General features: G+C 41.6%; 2 protein-coding genes across 3 annotated transcripts in view; one reads left to right on the top strand and one right to left on the bottom strand.

Moving 5' to 3' along the window:
* The window catches only part of 5-HT1A (5-hydroxytryptamine (serotonin) receptor 1A), a 54,804-nt gene that overhangs the window by 16,712 nt on the left and 17,046 nt on the right, over positions 1-21,046 (top strand). For both annotated transcript variants that reach the window (NM_001369983.1, NM_166322.2), the window contains exons 2-5: positions 5,988-6,682; positions 6,891-7,592; positions 10,174-10,307; positions 12,534-12,643. In NM_001369983.1, the coding sequence (NP_001356890.1) occupies positions 6,658-6,682; positions 6,891-7,592; positions 10,174-10,307; positions 12,534-12,643 (971 nt within the window). In that variant the 5' untranslated portion in view covers positions 5,988-6,657. The remainder of the gene's footprint in view (positions 1-5,987; positions 6,683-6,890; positions 7,593-10,173; positions 10,308-12,533; positions 12,644-21,046) is intronic.
* On the bottom strand, positions 10,401-12,308 carry Ir56a (Ionotropic receptor 56a; the record flags this gene model as incomplete). The annotated part of the gene is made up of 2 exons (NM_166323.1): positions 10,401-11,561; positions 11,658-12,308. The coding sequence occupies 2 exons, from the start codon at positions 12,306-12,308 to the stop codon at positions 10,401-10,403; spliced, it is 1,812 nt and encodes a 603-aa protein (NP_725850.1).

The following is a 21,046-nucleotide window of genomic DNA, read 5'->3' on the forward strand; positions in this document are numbered from 1 at the left end:
TGCAGGCGGGAGGGATCCTTCTGACTTTGCCTGTATTAAATACAGATTCAGTGCCACTTTTCACCCCTTCAAAATCAAAGCCCTCGCCATTTGGTACACGTTTATTTGCATGAGAAAGAAATCACGTCGCACACGTGGCCTTTACAGAGACGGACATAAACACACTGGTATCTTGGCGCACATATTCATACATCTTTTTTATATTCGCAAATTGTGCGCAAAAGCGTAAAATCATCTTTATGGTGGAGGCGTCTGCCTCGGATTCGAGCCTTCTTGTCTTGCTGGCCATCTTCTAAGGGGGGCTCATGTTGCTGAAATGGCACATTCTTTAAAGGAGTATCACCTCGGCGCAGAGGCGAATAAACAAGATGTTTGGGCGGGGAATCTTATTCAAATTCAAATATATTATGCTTATAACCCATGAAAGTTATAGAGATTGGTGTACACTGTACACCAACGGCAACAGTAGTTCCTGTACTAGTTAAAATGCAAGTATATATAACCCAACTCGACTAGGGCAAAAAGGTCCCCCCTTTGACGGCGGCCGTGTCCCTTTGTTGTACCCTGACTAATTGATCAAGGAGTGTGAAAAGTGGCCGCCACACCCACTGAAAACTGCATCCTGCGAGCTGAATCATGCATAATGCAAGAAAGCGGAGAGCACAGATGCAGCACCGAACACACCTGCATGTCGCAAAGTAAAAAATGCCGCTGGCAGGGGAAAAAGTGGAAGTACAAAAAAGCATGTCAAGTTGTGGCACATTTTAAATTTATGCCAGACTTGTACTGCGTACACCCAGCTTTTGGCTCATAAATTGTTATTGTGTGGCAAAGACGCCCATTCTCACTGGGCTAACCAAAGTAAACAAAAATCCGTAGCACAGTTTTGGGCGCACGGAATGAAGGCAGAGCCGAGTCCTTTGGACAGGATATCTCGTCGAGTGGCGGCGTATACACACAGTAATGAAGCAAAGTGCCTTTTGCACGCCATTCAGCGCAAAATCAACTGGTCGAGCACCAGAGTGCAGTTACTGAACTTCAGTTTTTCCTGTTGTTATGGGGCCCGGCGGCAAATAAATTCATTTCACTGTCTGGAAAACGTCGAGCAGCGCATTGGGACTGACGTATGGACATGGACGGATGCCTTGGCCTAGACGTGGTGCAGGAAGTGTTATTTAAATGCAGGATATTGTCCGGGGAAATTTATTATCGTGCCGCCATACTGACATTAAGGAAAATATTGAGATATATACGGGCAGTGAGCTGCCAGACAACGATGCTCAAAAGTAATTAAAAGCCAACAATTCCGCTCCATATATTTTATTTTTCGCCCCGGCTTTGTTGCTACAAACTCCTTTTAATTCCTTCAAGGACTAAATTTTTTACCAAAACGTATACAGCTTAAATGTTTTATGGGCTTGTGGCGGCTAACATGGATCAATCATTCTGGTTGCATTGAAATATTTAATCAAATTACAATTCTATTTGATGCTCGACATGGCCAACATTTGTTCTAGCATTTGTTTGTTATTTCGCTTAAGCTGGAATTTTTTCTTTTTCACAGGCCAAAACTTTAAGCCAAACCAAAAAAAAGACCAGCTCTTTTATCTGTCCGATTCCATTGATAGGAAATAGAAATGGCAATTTGCCCTGAAAAGGTACGGATTTTGCGACTATTCAAAAGGAGATTAGCGTGAAATATCAAGTACTTGAAATAGTACAAAAATAAATAAAAATATTCTTCAAATAAATTATTTTTAAACCTTAATGTATGTAAATATAAAATCCTTTTACAAAAATGTGTTGTTTAAACCATTTAAGAGTATTTGCACATTCGACTTTTGCCATTTACTTTTAAGTTCTATTTTTTTATCTGCGCTTTTGCGCAGATAAAAATGCATTGAATGTTATTTATTTCACGCCCGCGTTCAGAACATGAAATAAGCTGGAATTTAAATATTTGCATACTTCGTATGTCCTTTTATTTGCATTGTTGAACACGCATAGGGAATGTGGAGAGATTCGGAGGGAAAAGAATGTGCGACTGACAATTTGTTTCTCTGGTGAAAAGCTTGCGCTTGAATAATTGAACAAAAGCTGCTGGCAATTGAATATTAATGAGCAATTAGCGAAGGACACTTCACAAACACTAATACGGCAAAACAAACTAAGCCAAATGAAATTCGCATGGTCAACGCGGCGTATGGGCAATATTTATGGCGAACGCACACCCAAAAGAGCCATAAAACATGCCAATGAGTTAACCAAGGTGCCAACACACACTCGAGGCATATAAATTATTTGCAGTAGACTGATTGGCAAAAGCAATTGCAGGCGGCCAGTGAAAATGGAAATGGAAAATGGGGAAACAAAACCGTGCAAGCAATCCGAAACTGAACCGAACTGAACTGAACTGAACTGAAGCTGTATACGTATACAGAGCAGCTGCAACCGCAAAATGAAGGGGGCGGTGAAAGGCGGTAAAATTGTGAGGAGAAACCAAGAGGAAAAACTAAAAGTGGGCGGAACAAGGAGGCCAATGAAAGGCCGTCCCGGATATGGGTACAAGGCGCAAACACTCGACTGCAAAGATAGAGAAAAATGGCGCATGAAATGAAGCGGAAATGGTGCAAAACAGAAAGGGGGCGAAGCGGAACCGGAAGTGGGACTCCGAATGCCGAGAAAGTGGCAGGGAGCCACTTACTGAGCTGAACTAATATGTACATTAGTATCTTTTGAATGCATGCGAACAACTGATAAATGTCTGGTCATGTCTGAATCTATACACATACACTATACACACACACAGCTGCACATTCAACATTCTTGGGCATGTGTGAGTTTGTGGTGAATGAAATCGAGCGTCGCATGAAATATGTATGCCATTTATTATACTTTATTTTAGTTTGCCCCGCCGCCATCCGTTTTCCCTGAACCCTTTCCAAGTACACCAAACAGCTGGCATTGGCAAGGGGCAAACAATGAGGCATTGCTTTGGCTTGTATTCGGAAAACTGCACTTTGATGGGACACACACACACACGCACGTCCCAAATACCATGCTCGCAAAAAACTGCAATTGTGACAGATTGTGGGTAGACTGAAAAGTTTCGCCAGATGGGCAAAGAATTGGTTAAACATATTGATATTGCACACCCCTCTTAGCTATAGATATTTTAAATTAATAATTAAATTATTAAGGTTCCAACACACATTTTGTAATATTCTGCACTACGCTTTTACCCACCCTCTCGATTTAGTTACTCACTTGATTTATGACTTGGCTGGGTAAACAAGCAAGGCAAAAAGACCAAGTGTCTGGGAACTATTTTGCAGTAAAAGGCGGCATCCACAACTATTGCATAGATAGGCAATTTTCGTAATTGCTGCTATGCGGATGTGAATGCGAATACGAATGGGAATCCAAATGAGTGGTATGGAGGACGTATAGTGGGAGCATGGTCATGAGCTGAGTGCGGTGAACCAAAGTTGATTTATAGCCCTGTGCGTCCTGTGCCGCTGCTTCAAAGGACACACTGCATAAATATGCGATAAGCCCGACTATAAAAAGCGAGTGACATACCCACACACTCGCAGCAGCTGACGCACACATGCTCGCACATGCATAGATACAGATACAGTTGGCAAACACTTGCATAATGTATGCAGGCGACTGCCGGACAAGTTGCGAACCGCAACAAGTGCACTCACCATGGCTAAAATGGGAATGGGAGAGGGGTCAGTGGGGGGGGGGGGGGGGTTCTGGATCAGACAGGTGCGGCTGGGTGTGCATTTAAGCGACATGTGTCGTCTTCACACTCAACTGCACTTCAAACGGGCCCAGCGCACGTGGCCAAGTTCTAAAATCTACTTCGCAGTATGCAACTGCAGTAGTACCTAGTACCATTAAATAAGAGATAAATTTATTACATTTTACAGGATAATATTAGCCCAAAGCCCAATTATTCATTATAAAAATAATTAAAAACTAAACTAATGCAATCAAAGTTCCAAATGTGTTTGCAAATTTCAAAAAAAAAAAATGTTGGACCTAGAAATGCATTTTAAAAAAGTTTACCTGTAGTTACCTTGCACACTTGTGAGCTGGCATAAACTTCCGCATTAAGTCGACTTTGAACTTGAAAACGTTAGTTACACGGCCAATCGCAAAAGCGCATGCTGGCATTTGAAGGTTACTTAGGTGGAAACTTTTCGAACGCACATAGAATGAAGGGCCTCTTGCCACCCCATAAACCCGAGGCTGTTGCGTAATGGTGGGGCCTCTCTACTGGTCTCCATCTCAAAGGAATTCGAGTAGAATCTCAAAGCTTTGCTTCTATTTTTTGGAAAATTGCATACACCACCTAACATTCAAATGAAGACACGAAAGCACATATGTCAGACGAGAGGTAACGAAAGTGGCTGCTAATGAAGCCGGGTTGGAAAGAGGATTAGGTGGAAAACTTGCCATTTGAGAGCGAGAATAGCAGGAGAGCAGCAGCGTTTTCTTTAACAGGAATACTTGGGAAACGCAAGTCAAGTGGCATTTTAATGACGTTCATGCATAGGAGCAAATTTTCCGTGCACTTTACGCATCAAGCATATGAAATTACAGATTTGTAAACGTATTCCTTTCAAAGTTAAACAAATTTTAATAGTTGTGCATGGTTAAAAGGGGAGAAACTTCAAAGAGAAATATGTAAATAATAAATTAAGATACTTTTAGAGTTCTGCTGACAGTAGTAAGTACCGCCCTTTTTCGTACAAATCATATTAGTAAGTTGGCCAAAGTCCCCTTTCTGAACTACAGCGCTATCCTGCGACTATAAAATCGTGGGCATTAAACATGCAACATTTTCGCTTTGGGTTTTATGGCGCCGCAATGTGTACTACATAGGAGCACGTTTGCCAACCACGCACAGTTGTCGTAAAATTTTAAATACTTTTAAGTAAAATCAATTTGCCAATTAATTATCAAGTAGAAAATTAAAAAAATTGTATTTTGGAAAATGACGCAATTGATGCTATAAAAAGCATTCCAATTAATCTCTTATCTCTTACATTATCATAAATTATATATATTTTCTGAGGCTAACTAACTTGAAACTAATGCTTATTAACATTTTTAAATAAATAGTAATATAATATAGTAGTAATAATATAGTGGTATATCAAAAACCTAACTTCTAAATATCTTTAGAAATATATTTGAATTAGAGAAAAATTTTATTGCCAAAGCAGACCAAGATTGGTATAAAATAGAAAATTTACAAGCAGATAGAACCAAAATCGAAATAACTATAATTTCAAACTATTTAGATGACCACAGTTGTAGCCGTACACTTTTAAGTAAAAGCGATGACATTCTGGCAGGGCGGCTTTGGTCCTGGGGATCTGCCCCCTTTGCTTTTTCCTTTATGCGTTTTAAATTTATTTTGCCGCCTGTGTCGCAGCATTGGGGCATCGAAAGACGAAACTGGCGGGGGCAGAAGAGAAGAGGAGCCGCTGGCAATGGCGCCTGTCGCACGCACGCAAAACTTCCGCCAGTCGCACACATATGCGTAAATGCGTTTACGTCTGTATGCGTGTGTGTGTATGTGGCAAGCCTGTGGGGAAAAAGAAAAAGGAAAATAAAGAAAACAACGCTCGGTATGCCAGTCTTCATATTTATTTATCGTGCCAAGTGATTCCGTGTAATTGCAGAAATTGCGTTAAATTATTTAACAAGCGGGCGCAGCAGCGGCAGCATTTCAAATTCATTTACACTTTACGCACAATGCGGAAAGGAAATTGAATACAATAAATTTCACAGCCAAAAATGCCGCAGACCTGCAGGAAATTATTTTCCACCAAGCATGAGGGGCAGAATAAAAGAAAGGAACAAATATATTGGGGGCAACCGCAGAAATTCAATTTGCTATTTATTAGTATTAGTTAGCTGCGCACGAGAATTTATTGTCTAATTGAATTCTTTTTTGCTTTTCGCAGAATGCAGACACCAGAAGGCAATCGGATGTGAAATTTACTTCAAGGATATGAAAATAGCCATCAAATGGGCCATAAACACACGACAGCAAACGGAAGAGCTTAAATAAACCAAAATGAGTACAAAACATCAGTAGCAACAAAGCCAAGTCGGCAACAATCAACATAACAAAAGCAACACTGCCACACAGAGAAATCTAAAGAAAACATAAAAAAAGAGCACAAATAAGAGGAAGTCGGAAAGAAAAGTGAAAGCCAAAAGCCGAAATTGTAAACGCTCCATGTAAACACTTGAAAGCTCGTTAGGATAATACATCCTGCCCGGCACCGAGCACACGCTGGAACAAAAAAAGGACCACCGAGGAGAAAGTGGGGAAAGTACGGCAAATAGGGAAAGCAGGGAAAGCCGGGAAAGTAGGGAAAGTGTCACCATGTCCCGTCCCGCGTGTCTGAGTGGCCGCCAGTTGAAACAACGGCACCATCGCAAATGCCCACCCACCCACACAGACACACACATGCGTCAGGAGGCCATTGCCATTGCTGTTGCCGTTACCGTTACCGTTACCGTTCCCGTTGCATAGTCGCGCTTCCGTTTCCGTCTACTCCTCATTTCCGCTGCGGCTGCAATTAAGCGAAGCGAAGCATCCAAAAAAACACACCGAGTATCCACAAAATGGCGCACGAGACCAGCTTTAATGGTGGGTACACATGAAGAATACGGCAGTTAGGTCATTAGATTGATATATATTCTACTATAATTAAAGGTTTTAACTAGAGAAGAGTACTAGTATTAATAATTATTAAAATACAAAAATATTGTACAATACTTTACAATTTATGTGCATTTTCTCAGTGTAACTATGAAAGTCTTCAATCATGTAAATCTCTTTTTCTTCATCACTTCAGATGCGCTTGACTACATTTACATAGCGAACAGCATGAATGACAGGGCCTTTCTGATAGCCGAACCGCATCCCGAACAGCCGAATGTAGATGGTCAGGACCAGGACGACGCGGAGCTGGAGGAACTGGACGACATGGCGGTCACGGACGATGGACAGCTGGAGGATACCAATAACAACAACAACAGCAAGCGCTACTACAGCTCCGGTAAAAGACGAGCGGATTTCATAGGCTCCCTGGCGCTGAAGCCACCGCCCACCGATGTGAACACCACCACCACCACCGCCGGCTCACCACTGGCCACCGCCGCTTTGGCAGCGGCAGCCGCCAGTGCCTCGGTGGCGGCAGCGGCTGCCAGGATCACCGCCAAGGCGGCACACAGGGCACTGACCACCAAGCAGGATGCCACATCCTCGCCAGCATCCTCTCCAGCCCTCCAACTGATCGACATGGACAATAACTACACGAATGTCGCAGTCGGACTGGGTGCCATGCTGCTAAATGACACGCTCCTCCTCGAAGGCAACGATTCCAGTTTGTTCGGCGAGATGCTTGCCAACCGGAGTGGCCAACTGGATCTGATCAACGGCACTGGCGGCCTCAATGTGACCACCAGCAAAGTGGCCGAGGACGACTTTACGCAGCTGCTGCGAATGGCCGTCACATCGGTGCTGCTCGGTCTAATGATACTGGTCACCATAATTGGTGAGTACTTACTGAAAACCGTAAGAAAAAGCAAGTGGTACACTCGGAAAATGTTGTTTTTAAAACATGGAAATAATATGATAAAAATATTTATAAAGATATTTCCAATACTTAACCGTTCTCTAATTAAAAATTTATTTTTTTTCTAATACTGTTAAAATCTGAGTTGTCTTATATTATTTTTTGTGTAAGCCAAAGCCCAAACATAGACATAATTATTTCAGTCGCTCAGCGAGCCATACCACCCAAAATAAATTCCTCGAATGCCAGTCTCAGGCACGCGCCTTCTGCTTGCCTCCTAATCCTTGGGGAATATGGCAAACAATTCAATAAGGAGGACCCGGAGGGACTTGTCGGGCGCCTCGGCTTCAGTTGTAGATAATAAAATACGCGTAACTGATATTTATGATACTGGCAGGGCATTTTATATTATTTATTATTGTTGTTATTATGGCTCAGATGCTGAAGCAGCATCAGCAGCAGCAACAGCAGCAGAAGCATCAGTTCAGTCTCAGTTATTAATAAGGCAGCTCAATGACGAGGAACAAAATGTGGAATGGGTGGTGGACGTAGACGATTCGCATTGGGAGAACAAGAATGAGGCCGCTTTTGTTGTTGGCTACATTCATTACACGCATTTAGCCATAAATCCGATGGCAAACAAACCGGCATCCATCTAGGCAAAGACATGCCGCATTAAAATTGACAGTCAATCAATCAATCACAGTGCCCCGCCCACTTCAATACAAGTCGAGCGGGAAACTTTATGTTCACGTTGTAAAATCCAGAACAAAATGTATCAAAATCAGGCAGTAAGAGATGAAAATGAGGCGAAGAAGCAAAATCAGCAGAGCAGCCGGCTGAAATTGATTTCATTAATTTAAGTAGATTTCATTTCATTTCATTTCGTTTCGTTTCATTTAAAACGGCCAGCACACAAAAGTCAAGAGGCAAATAAAAATAACGAGCGCTGAAAAGTATGCTACGCTTCTTAACGCCACTCCGAAAGGATCCTGAATCCTGACTGAATTGAGCTGGAAGCCATTCACATGTCTCGCTTCCTCCTCCTTGTTTCCATTCTGATTTCCTACTAATTTGTGTTTATTTAGTTTTTCCTCTTCCGCCGGCCTTTCTTTCATTTCGCCCCATTCTGCTATTTTTTAGTTTTCTTTTCTTCCCGCCGAGCTCGTCCGCTTTTGAACTTTTGCATTTTTTAGTCGCCTTCCAAGTGGGACGGCAGCAGCATTTAGCATTTAAAAAGAAAATGCTAATGAGTCTTAATGCTAATTTTAGCTAGATTGCTTCACGCTTTCGGTCACTCGGCAGCAGAAAAAAAGTTGCATGAAAAGTACCCGGAACAAAATGTCGACTAAGGGGATTGCCAAAAAATATATGAATTTAATGGTTGTATTATTTGACCCAATTATTATTCGTTTTGGAGCTGATTTGTAAGCGTTGTTAGAGATTAAATTTATACAGTGCTAAAATGATTTGAAATTTTTGTATTGGGTCATAAATTGGATAACTATTTATTTTGTTTAAAGTACTTAAAAATATACTTAAAACCTATACTCTATTGGAAGTTTAATGCCTATACACATTAATGAGAGGCTTAACAAAAGTAGTGGTTTGTGTGGGAATTTTACACTATTACATTACTACCCCATGATAAGATTAAGCATCCTTCCTGGGATGCAATGGCTCGAGTGACCCCCGTGGCGAAGGCACTGCATGGAACTAAGAAACTGAAAAACGCAAACAGCTGGCAGGCATGAGGCATGAGTCTACTTGCCTTCACTTTGACACTCAAGTATCTAATTGCATGTACCTAGGGTGCATGTGTGTGTATGTGTTTTGCGTATCTGTGTGTATCCAGGCGGGTGCTGTGAGTGTGTTCGAGCCCTCCTGCCGTCGACTGCCGGCGGATTCAATGCCACAAATTGCATGTCTCGCACCTGTAGTGGCTGTCTTTCTTCTGCAGCCTCAAGTGCACCACAAGTAGTCGGCGACAGTGGCGGCAAAGGTGGTGGTGGGAAAAGATAGTGAGTCGAGTCGAGAAAACTCAGGAAAAATAAGCGCACCAGCAGACATCAAAGGTGTGGTGTCCTCACCCGCGGCGCTCCCTAAGACCCTAAGACCATCGAGCATCCAAAACCCCCTTACGTCAATTTCACACCCTTCATCCTCGTCTGGGGCTTTTGGAAAAGTTTACGACAGCGCGATTAGCTCATGTCGTTTATTTTGGCTTTTGTGAACTTTCTCTTTGTCTGCCCTGCCAGCTCGAGTGCAACTGGAATTGCAACAGTGCAATGCTGTGGGACATGCTTAATAAGATTCCCATTCTCGACGTTCGCCGGCGTCCATAGAAGTTTGCCAATTCCCAAAAAGTTTATCTGTGCCGCTCAGGTTCTTGGTTTCGTTTTCGGTCATCAGCTGCAGCTCGAATTGAATTGCAAACTTTTCGCCTCAAGTCAATTTTCGCAATTAGGCTGCTAAAAGTTCCCTGCCCCACTAAAATCGACCCTATTTCCGTTTCCCGCTCTTCATTTAATTTAGTTTACCATTTCTTCGATCATTGCAGGCAATGTCTTTGTCATAGCGGCCATTATCCTGGAGCGGAATCTACAAAACGTGGCCAACTACCTGGTGGCCTCATTGGCAGTGGCCGATCTCTTCGTGGCCTGCCTAGTAATGCCCCTAGGAGCTGTATACGAGGTAAGTAGAAGGTGCCCAGAAAAGCCAAAGCAAAGGTGCGGTATTTATTTGAAAGTTTTACATTGACAAGCAAGCGCATTACATATGATTTTTTTACGTTTTTTTCACATTTTTACGACGATATCCATTGTGAAGCAGTTCAGCAACGAACGCCAAGGTGGCGATCACTAATCCTATTATATAAGCCCTTATGACATTTGAATAGAATTCAATGGACAGCGGTTGCCAACTATCTACGGAGTCAACGGGCAGCTTTTTCAAGTTATTAAATTCACAAAACTTTTTAAAGCCACTATGAACCCATTGCTCCCGCAATCCCGACTCCAGAATCCTATAGAAATAATCCTTAAACATGAACCTTAGAGGTGATTTCGGATTCAGCGGGATGCCCAAGATACGCCATTTGGAGCAGAGTTCCTCACTAGCAATCTCAAATGGCTCGTTGGTCATTTGCTGTTGATATAGGCGAAATATTTGCCAATTGTGCGCTTGCACCACATAGACGTAGCTGTTGTTTAAGGTGGTGACGTGATGGAAATAAGTGTCTTCATCCACAAGAATCACCAGATCCGCCAACGAGCTGGGCAAAATATTTTCCTTGAAGGCTTGTAGAATTGTCGGATCTTCGGTAAGAATATGCAGGCCACTAGCTCTCATCGTTTCGACATTTATGATAGGTGGCTCCCAAAACCCGGTTGTCAGGGCGCTGGTTGTTATGGATATATTCGAACTCAGTAAGATTTGAACGAAAATGATTATAAACACTTCTATGAACCTATCCACTACGGGCAAGCGATTTAAAATAATACTTGGCAGCGGAATAGCAAAAAAAAATCGTATGGTACAAAAAATGGCATCCACAAACGATCGAGGTCGATGGGAGAAGTACTTGATCACGAATATGCCAATACTCGAAACAAAGGTGAGCTTATGGACACCGGGACTAACCAGTCTGTCTAGGAATCTGCTAAAAGGAATCATTCTGCGGTTCGAGACCAACAGACACATCCGTGACTGCGTCACCATTGGGCTGTATTTCAAGAGGGCACTGCCTACCATATTTACTCCATTTTCCGCTCTCAAGTTATCTGGCTGCTGAAATAACTCGTACTGTGAGGTCTGCTTTCCCGGAATCGGGACAATATCGATGGTCACATTTAGGTGACGCAAAAAATTTATGATAATCAGCCCGAGGGGGCCGGACACACTGAGGTTGCCCCCGCCAGTCACATCCGCTTGTTCCGATGAGTTGTACTGCAAGTGAAATTTTGAATGCTCAATAGCATTTGCATTTACAATTTGTAAAAATTAAATCATTAAATATTTGTTGGTGATACCAAATGAACTCACCCAAAATATGGCTGGAGGATCGTTGATAACTTCAAGACTGAATCTATAGTTGTATTTGCGAAGACTTTCCAAATACGAATTGGGCTTAGTCAATTTAATTTTGTGTATTTTTCCCATATACAAGTAGGACCACATTTCCATCATGAACTCGCCGCGTATCAAAAGGATTGCATTCTGAATCGACATTTTCCAAAGCAGTGTAAATACCTCTTCAATAAAATCCAGCTCGATGCACTTGTTTTTAATTGCTGAAGCATACGCAAGCATATAAAAATTATCTGAGTAGGGAACGTCCGTTTTATTGAGATTAACCAAGATGGTGTCATTCAGGCCAGTAAAGAGAACAATTCGAATCCTTGAATTGTCCAGTTTGTGGTAATTAGGCCGACTTAGATTCGATCCAATCGTATTAACGGGTACCATAAATTTATCCATAATGCGCTGCTGGATTGAAGGATGTATGTCGATGCAATCCGCATATACGGTAATGGAATATAGTCCTTGAATGTGGCCCACTAATTCGGTCACCCCAAGCAAGAAATCCACATCCAGTTCAAATTTTTTCTCAAGTTCTCCGAATGGAATCTGCATATTGCTGCTGGCCAAAAGGCCAAAAAGTATTAGGTTCCGTATGAAGAAACGACTCCCCATGGCTGCCTTACCACTTTGACTTCATCGTTCGACAGTTGACCCTTTATAAAGCCTGGCAACCCTTGTTTGCTTTGTTATTAGAAGCCATTACATTTTACACTCCATGCTTGGGGAGCATCAAATTTAATAAGCCATCAACTTTTATTGTCTATTTGACTAACCAGCTTTATGACCATCTACCCACTTTACTTTTTTTCTTCTCTCTCTCTCTCTCTGTGCCCACAGATCAGCCAAGGCTGGATACTTGGTCCGGAATTGTGCGATATCTGGACGTCGTGCGATGTCCTCTGCTGCACTGCCTCGATTTTGCATCTGGTGGCCATTGCCGTCGATCGGTAAGTAATTACACCACTTCCGGTAACATGATAAATTGCCCCACAAGCCAGCATGTAAGTGGCGTGTAAGACAAGCCGTCGCGGTTCCTCCCTAAATATAGACATATCCGTACTTATGGCAGGATATGTGGGAAAACGTGGCAACGTGTGTTTGAGTTTGAGACGAATCAATCAATCAAGTTTTTAACATGTTAAATCTCTTTACAAATCCAGTACTGTTCGAGGAAATAAAACGAAAACACTCAAATAAGTTGTTAGAAATACCGACTGATGAATGCCCTGTAAGCACAAAGTTTTTTGTCAATAAACAAAGTGGTCCTTTTATGGTTACCCGCCCGTCGAACTTCAAAGACTGTTGCGGTTTGTGTATAGTTTGTTTTTCCCATTCGCCTCCCAACAAACCACTCAATTAACTGTCATCTGATGGCTATATCAATTTTAAAAATATATATATATATTTGTATCTCCTGCCATGGCATATGGCAAGCAATGATACATATATGGGAACATGGCTGGCTGCATGCCATCAATCAATTTGCAGCAAACATTTCAATCAATCGATTAAAAAATAGAACGCAAAATGGCAAACAACAAAGGGTGAACGAGGGGGCGTGGCAGGGCAGGGCATGGAACAGTGAAAAACGAATTGCATTATTCACTTGGAAAAAATGGAGAGTGCGGAAGGGGTGGCACTTTGAACTCGTTGTCGATCCGAATGTCAATTTTATTGTCAAGCATCCAATGCCAGCTAATTTTCGTGCACTTGCCACCAATGACAATGGCAAGGGCAATAGGAAAATGTTTTCCACAGCGGCAGCAGGAAAATCGGAGAAAAAGCTGGTGTTGTGTGGAAATATAGTTGGCCCGACTGGCAGTTTTATGGCCACTTAGCTGCAAGATTGGCGCAATTTTCCAATCGGTCCGCACGGCATATACGTAATGCCGTTTGAATGCCGCTGCGACCCGTGACTCTTTTGCCTGTTGTTGTGTATTTAATGAACACTCAAATGCAATGGCCATACCCCCCCCGTCCCATCCCCATGGACCGTGTAATTTCCAAAATGTTTGCTGCACTTGACCGGGTAATTTCATTTTATTTGAAACTGGGCTCGGAGCTGCGCGCATCCAGCTGCTTTTCCCGCCAATTCCCGCATGAACTGAAATTATATGGCCGCATTAATTGGCTTAGCTGCAGGCCGATGCGGGCCAATTATTTGGCGGTTTCAATTAGAGCCACCGGACGACCAGCCTAGCCATAAATAATGCAAGTCGCTTTCTTTGCCGCTGAAACGTGGCGTATACGCAACACGCGGGGAGCAGCTCATTAAAATCGAACCGCTCACATGCGGAGAAAAACTGCGTTCACAGTTTGAAGATTAATTTCAATTTGATTAATGTTTTGTTATTAAATGATACACTTAAAAAATATATTTTCTTAACAATAAATATTACCAAGCCAGAATAATTTATAAAATACGCATAATATCTCTCAGATTTCTCTCTGTGCAAAAGAGCAAAGAGAAGAATTGATATTTGTTTTTGTCACTAATTAATGCATTCAAATGCTACGAAATGGCTGCACCGCATTTGTGAAATTCGTTTCGCAACCGCCGAACGGCGCATTAAATTGAACTTCCACACAATGTGCTTTTGAAAACTATTCCTTTGAAAGGAGTTTGCACCGGTGGTCAGAAGTGGGCAAAAATAAATCCGAAAAAAGCACGCTGATACCCTGTGATGTGGCTGTCAATTGGCAAATTGAAGCGATGGCGCCGCAAATTGCCTGTCAATAAACAAAGCCAAGTGATGCTTAGATTTCGCATGCATATCAATCAGCCAAAGACCCGGTTTTAACATTACGACATAGGGGAACCGCCCTATCTTTGGCACCTCGCAAACGCCACTCGCCTGTCAGCTGGACACCGAAAAGAAAGCCCAAGTCCCACTTCATATTATGATTGTATAGCAGCGTATTTCGTATTTATGGAGTGGGGCATTGGGGCAATACCACTTCCATTTCTGCTGGCAAGTATGCAAATGACGAGGCATGACAGCCAGTGATGATGATTTGCCCGAGTGCCACATCATCGTCAAGATAAAAGGCCGCCGGCTCAGGTCCAGACTTTTTGGGGCTCAAGTTGAGTCGAATGGCATAAGGAGTGGGGGAAACAATTACCCCGAGAGGGCTTTGGGGCACATTTTATTTGTTAGTTGTCACTAGATATTTAAAATGGAAAGTCTTTGTTTTATCACCAAATGAAATGAAAATTAATGTGCTTTTAAGCAAGGCAGAAGGCATTTACAGCATGACGAAACGAGATGGGAGTGGTGCATTAATAAATTAAGTTTGTCAAATGGTCCCCGAACTCAGCTCACCCAAACTGGATGATAAATAGTTGCCGACATTCGACTACAATAATATTTGCAAGTATTTGCCATTAGGACAGCCAAATCTTTGACAATACGATGCTGGGACATTTACGAGGGGGAAATGAAGGTAGTGGTTAACATTTTCCGAGTTCATTTTCCATGTCAGTAATTTTTAAGCAATTAAGACAAAGTGCCAACAGTATTTGCTGAAGCCGTAGATTCGAGGGGTTCACACAGAGGGCAACCGGCATATAAAAAAGAAACACGAAGCCGTGGAACAAGTGAACTGAGCAGCAGCGCCAGAGAATTTTTCGTTTGCTATTTGCCAGCACAATAAAGCCTCTACACGGGAAAAACGAGGGAACTTTCGATTAAATAATTAAAAATTTTATACTTTTGAGCAAGAATAACCGGCGCATACAAACCTGAGTGTGCCCAGACTGGCCTACAGAACGAATGTGACCGTGCCACAAATAAAAAGTTAAAAATTAGTACATTTTAAAAGGAATTGGTATACACAATATAATAAATGTAGACCGCGAGTTGCTCAAATTTTTCCTTGTGTAATAAAAGAAACCAAAAATTGGGATTCCGCACCGACAAATAGCGCCTGGACATTAATCTTCATGGCACTGACCCAACGTTTTGGCCGATTCTGTCGAATGCCGTTGGCCCTCGGAATATATGCACATATAGAACAGTCTCTCTTACACATACACTCATACACTGGAGCTCGATGTGCATAAATTTCATGGTCTGCATGCTGCTGACGTCATTATTAGTGGCAGCACACGAAACCAACAACAAAAGCAAAGGCCGGCCGAACCGAATGATAAATGCCTCGCGGCTTTGCGTTCCACGCTGCCTTGGTCGAAAGCATTTAAATGCCAAGTTTTCGCAAAGGCCCCCCCCGAAATATGCCCTCCATCTTGCTGCCCTCACCCTTCGGAAGCCGAGATCATGGGACTATATCCTGATTGCTGACTGCTAACCGCATTGACCAACAGTTTGTCGGCCATGTTGCTGTCGAGCGCTCATGTTGCTTGTGCGCATCGCTGCTCATGTTGCACATGTGCTTTTGCCGTTGTTGTTGCTGTTACTGCTGCCCATCGCACATTTATGACATATTCAATTAAATTTCAATTAAGTTTACATAGTTTTTACGCAAATATTTTACAATTTAGCACTTAAAACGTAATTACATGTTCATATTCACTACCATCGACGATGCACTGGACTCCAAGCTGCTATCCTCGCAGTGGTTTTTTTTTTTTGTTGTTGCCGCTGCAACTCTAACCGCAACTGCAGTTGAACAATAAGGATAACAACTACCACTGCGTCCCATGTGCTGTGTGCCATGTGTAATTGTAATTGCTGTTGTCACACGATTACTTTTTTTTGTTCGGCTTGGTCGAAAGCCAAATGCTGAATGGAAAAAAAAAGTATAAAACAATGGGGACACGTTTAAATTTGCATGCCAGCGAATTTCCGGAATAAAATTCAAGGATTTTATCATTTGTTTCATATTTAAGCATACTACCAGACTTATATCAGATATGATGTTCAGTTTTTCGATAAATTAAGTGGTTTTAAATAAGTTTATTCGGTATACTTACGACTTCATTGGTTATAATCGGCTTTAAACATTTTATTTAGTATCATTAAATTTTCTCACTGAGGTATTCATGTGGAATTTTTCAAGCTAATATTTTGATTTACTTAGCGCAAATGAGAAAACTTTTCACTGCCACTGTGCACGCTCGGCTAAGTGCATTTCCACATTGTACTTATTTTACATAATTTTCATACTGTCGCGTTGCGTTTTAGGCAATGGCTCCTGGCCACCACAGCCGACCCCTGACACCCTGCACCCCTGACCCTTAACCCTTACAACCGCATAGCCGCAACTTTCATGGGCGGTGTAAAATTGGTGGTGTGTGTGTGTGTGTGTGGCGAGGGGCCGGGCGGGGCACTTTTGTAATTGCACAAATGTTGGAACAATTTTTGGGACAACGGAGGTAGCTGGACAAGCTCAGCTGGCAGATTAGGGATTGGCCAGAACAAAAGCATAACCTTAATTAAATTGGCAGTTAAACAAACGCATTTAACAGTATAATTAGTTTTCCTGGGTCGCAGAGAGCCTGCCAACACATACATCTACATACATCGACTACGCTTCATTTGCCTTAAACATTGGATGTGTGTAATGTGTACTTTGTGTGCGTCTCTTTTCAAATGTTTAATGAGACAAAGTAGCAAACAGAAGACGCAAGACAGCGGCAATAACAACACAAACATCAACGTTACCGAGCAATAAAACCGGATATGTTACTAAGACATTTACGTTATCTTCTAATCCCTACAACAATAAAACAAACCTACACATACACAGGGAATATAAGTGTAAGGATAACAATATACCAACATAATTCATCGTTTATTTGTTGCTTACCGTAACACTAATATTTGGTTATTGCTAAATAATGAACCAAGGTTGTTGACTTTTTAAAGAAATACTTTATATAAAATATTATTCAATTGTTGTATTATTTTCTATCATATGTAATTTTTTACTGTGCAGGCATCTGTATGTGTTACCAGAAAGTAATAGTTACAACGACATTCGCAATGAGGTGTTTGTGACATTTAAAGCTGGGATTTTCCGTCTTTCTCCCTTCGCCACGGTCTCTGTCTCGCTTTCACTCTGATGAACTCACAAACAAGTCAAGTTCATAAAACAAACAAACTGAAATGGCTTTAAGTGCTGCCTTCTGTGTATGCGTGCCTGCATGTGTGTGTGTGTGTGTCAGTCAGGCTGTCTGTGTGTAAATTAGGGGCTCATTCAATCTCGATTAGAAGGGCTTGACATAATTCTAATGATTTATGCATTTGAGTGGCAACATCACAGAATGCCTCAATCAATATTTCCCCAGCAATCTCATGGCCATAAATGGCCAGCTTATATAAATGCGTATGCATGTGTTGCATATGTGTGTGTACGCTTGAGCAATCCTTAATTATAGCTAAAGTTTAGCTTGTGAAACGCATTGAATGCATACTTTTTCGGCCTGCTCAGATATTTACAGATTAAGCGCCAATATAGAAAACGAAGTGACTTCGAAATGCCGAGTTACTATTTCCTCAATTTAATTGATTCTGCATCCGTTTGTGAGAACTTTTCAAATGAAATGTCAAAGCAATTAGAGAACAAACTGCACAAGACCACAGAGCTTGTGTGCTTCCAGAAATTTTATGAATATTTCCATTTAAACTGGCAAACCACGAAACCAAAAAACGGAAGGGGATATGCTACATACATATATATATATATAAATATATATATAGGGAATGGAGCAGAATACGACCAACCGCAGTCAAGATGAATTACAATTCTATAACTGTCACTGTGCGGCTAACCCCAAAAGTGCGTAATTTCAATTTGGCCAAGTTCTTTCGCCTCTCCGTTTTTGTTTGTTTCGGCGCATAAATCAAAATAATGGCTGCTCTGGGATGATTAATCAGTGCACAGAGTAAATTGAATTTCAAATAAATCAAATCAAATAAAGGAAAATGAAAATTAAGGGCAAAAGGTAAACGTAAGGATTGGAAGAGATGCCAAGGCGTGACCGAAGATAAATTAAAATTTTCCAGATAAATTAAAAGGCCAACCGAAAAGTAAATGCATTAGAGAACTAACAGAAAGTCTTTTCATTTTACCCTTTGCTGGTTGCATCGAAAAGTCTGTGGTTTTTATTAAGCCATAAGCAAGCGTTTGCGTTAGCGTTTGTATTTATTTTTGAGTTTAGCCCAGTTTGCCGTTCTGGCCATGTGATTAATGGTCGGTTTTTTGGATCTCCTGCCGCACCAAACTTACCCGGCTTTTCGTGGGGAAAAGTTTTACCGAAACCACAAGGACTAAGCCGGAACCGTAGTCAAAGCGTCGAAACTCGAAGGCGAATGGCCAAGTGAACGGGCCAAGAAGCCAGCAAGGCAGTCAACCAACTGGTTAATTCATTGTTGCCCCTTGAACACGAAATTCCGCATTGAATGCCACCCGCTGATCCCCAAAGGAAACATGGAAATCCACTTTGTCAAGACTTTTGTCTTCGGTTTGAGCCCCGGGAAATCGTTTTCTAATTAGGGATTACATTTTCTCCCTTACCATGGAGGTCACGGCTGCTTTTGTTGCAATCACAGCGTTTGGCATGCAACACGCAAATTGCTGCACAATTATGCAATGTCGAGTAACGTCGACAATTAGGCTTATTAAATATAATTAAGTGTCCGCACCGCGAAGTCGTCAACCTGAATCTGAGTCCCGCAACCGAATTGGCCACAAAATTATGCAAATCGTTGGAATATGCAAAAACCTGTAATGGCCTTAATTCAACTTAATCGACTAAGCCGCTGACCCGGAATAATAAATGCCGAATAAGGTAACATATTTAAAATAAACACGCTTTCGAGCAACTAAAGAGCAGTTTAAAGGCTGTTTGCATATTGGCTTAAATCAGCTGAAAATATTTGAATTCGTTTCAATCGAAATTTTCACAATTCGGAACACCAAAAATTTAGGTTTGACTAATATATATAAACATTATAAACCTATATAAACCTATCCGAATATAGGTTTGAACTAGACCTCGTTATAACTTTGTAATTAAAAGTTATTCCGTCTGTAGATCCTGGTGGTATTTCATTAATTTCAATTGAAATATGCTGTTTTCAACAGGAAGTTCTTCCTGAAATGGTGCACTGGTTCCTTGGGTATTTCATATTGAGCTCTTAGGCGGATGCATGCACTCAATGCAATGCGAATGCAAATACGAGCAACAGACGTACACACCGAATTAAAAACAAGCCGAATGCAAGGATATTCAGGCACGCATAAGGACTCGCAGGAAGCGCAGCAGGGCAGCCAGACAGTAATCAGCACACTTGGATGCACCCCAGAAGCGCAAGGAGCACAAGGATTCGTATTTGGGGAGCAGCCAGCAGACTTTGCCTGTCCTTTGTTTTCTTCTTGTAATTTACATAAGTTTTTCATGTGCCCATCGCCTTTTGTCAGCGCGTGTGTGTGCCAGTCGTAAATTACAATTGCTGCCCTCCCTTTGGGGCACGCATAGGTTACGCACGCAACTCTCATACACACACGCTGATGGCACAGTGGAGGACAGAAAAATAGGGCTGAAAGTTCTTACACAAAAAAAAATTAAATATGGCAGGTCTTAGTTCTTTGATTGACAATATCCAAAGTTTATAGGATACGTATTTAAATTACGTATATTACACTTTTTAGGCATAGATTCTGGGATAGTATATACAGTAAATACATTTAATTTAATTCATTATTTTAAAAGTTAGTTACACTTTTACGCCCACAATTGTCCACATACTTGTTCGAAGAAAGGGTCCTGTAATCAAGAAAAAGACGCATCCTGCACCAGCTGTGCGGCAACTAGAAAACTTTTAGCGTGGCCCAGCACAATGTTTTATGGATAATTCCTGTTGCGTTTATTAAAAGAATAAACCAAAACTTGCCGTTGTTCTATCCGCACAAAATGGGAAATTAACCGAGTCGTGGAAAAGCCGGAAACGAAAAGAGATATAAAACCGTATAAATGCTATATATTTCAATAAGAATTTCAGCCTTTGCCCTGCAATATTAAACTCTGTTGACCAAAACACAAAAAAAAAAGAGCTCTTGAGTAGCGGAATGCGGTAAGCCGGCTGGCCATTTTCCTTGCAACTTGGCCACGTAAGCACGTTTTAAATTGAATTTCGCTGTAGGCCAGCCGCTTGTCAGCACCACGGACGCATTGAAAACTGGTACCCCGGGAAAATTTCCATCAAAACGAGGCCCAGTGGCCGTAATTCTTATTGAAAAACAAAGAAGCTGCACGGAATGGAGAATATAAGTGGCAGAAATGTGACAAGTAAAAATAACCGACGGCTACTAAAATTATATTAAATAACATATTTTACCTCAACATCACTCAGTTTCCGGTTCATTGAATTTTAATTTGTTAGTAA

This window comes from Drosophila melanogaster, chromosome 2R, assembly GCF_000001215.4.
Source record: "Drosophila melanogaster chromosome 2R".
Classification (NCBI taxonomy): Eukaryota; Metazoa; Arthropoda; class Insecta; order Diptera; family Drosophilidae; genus Drosophila; species Drosophila melanogaster.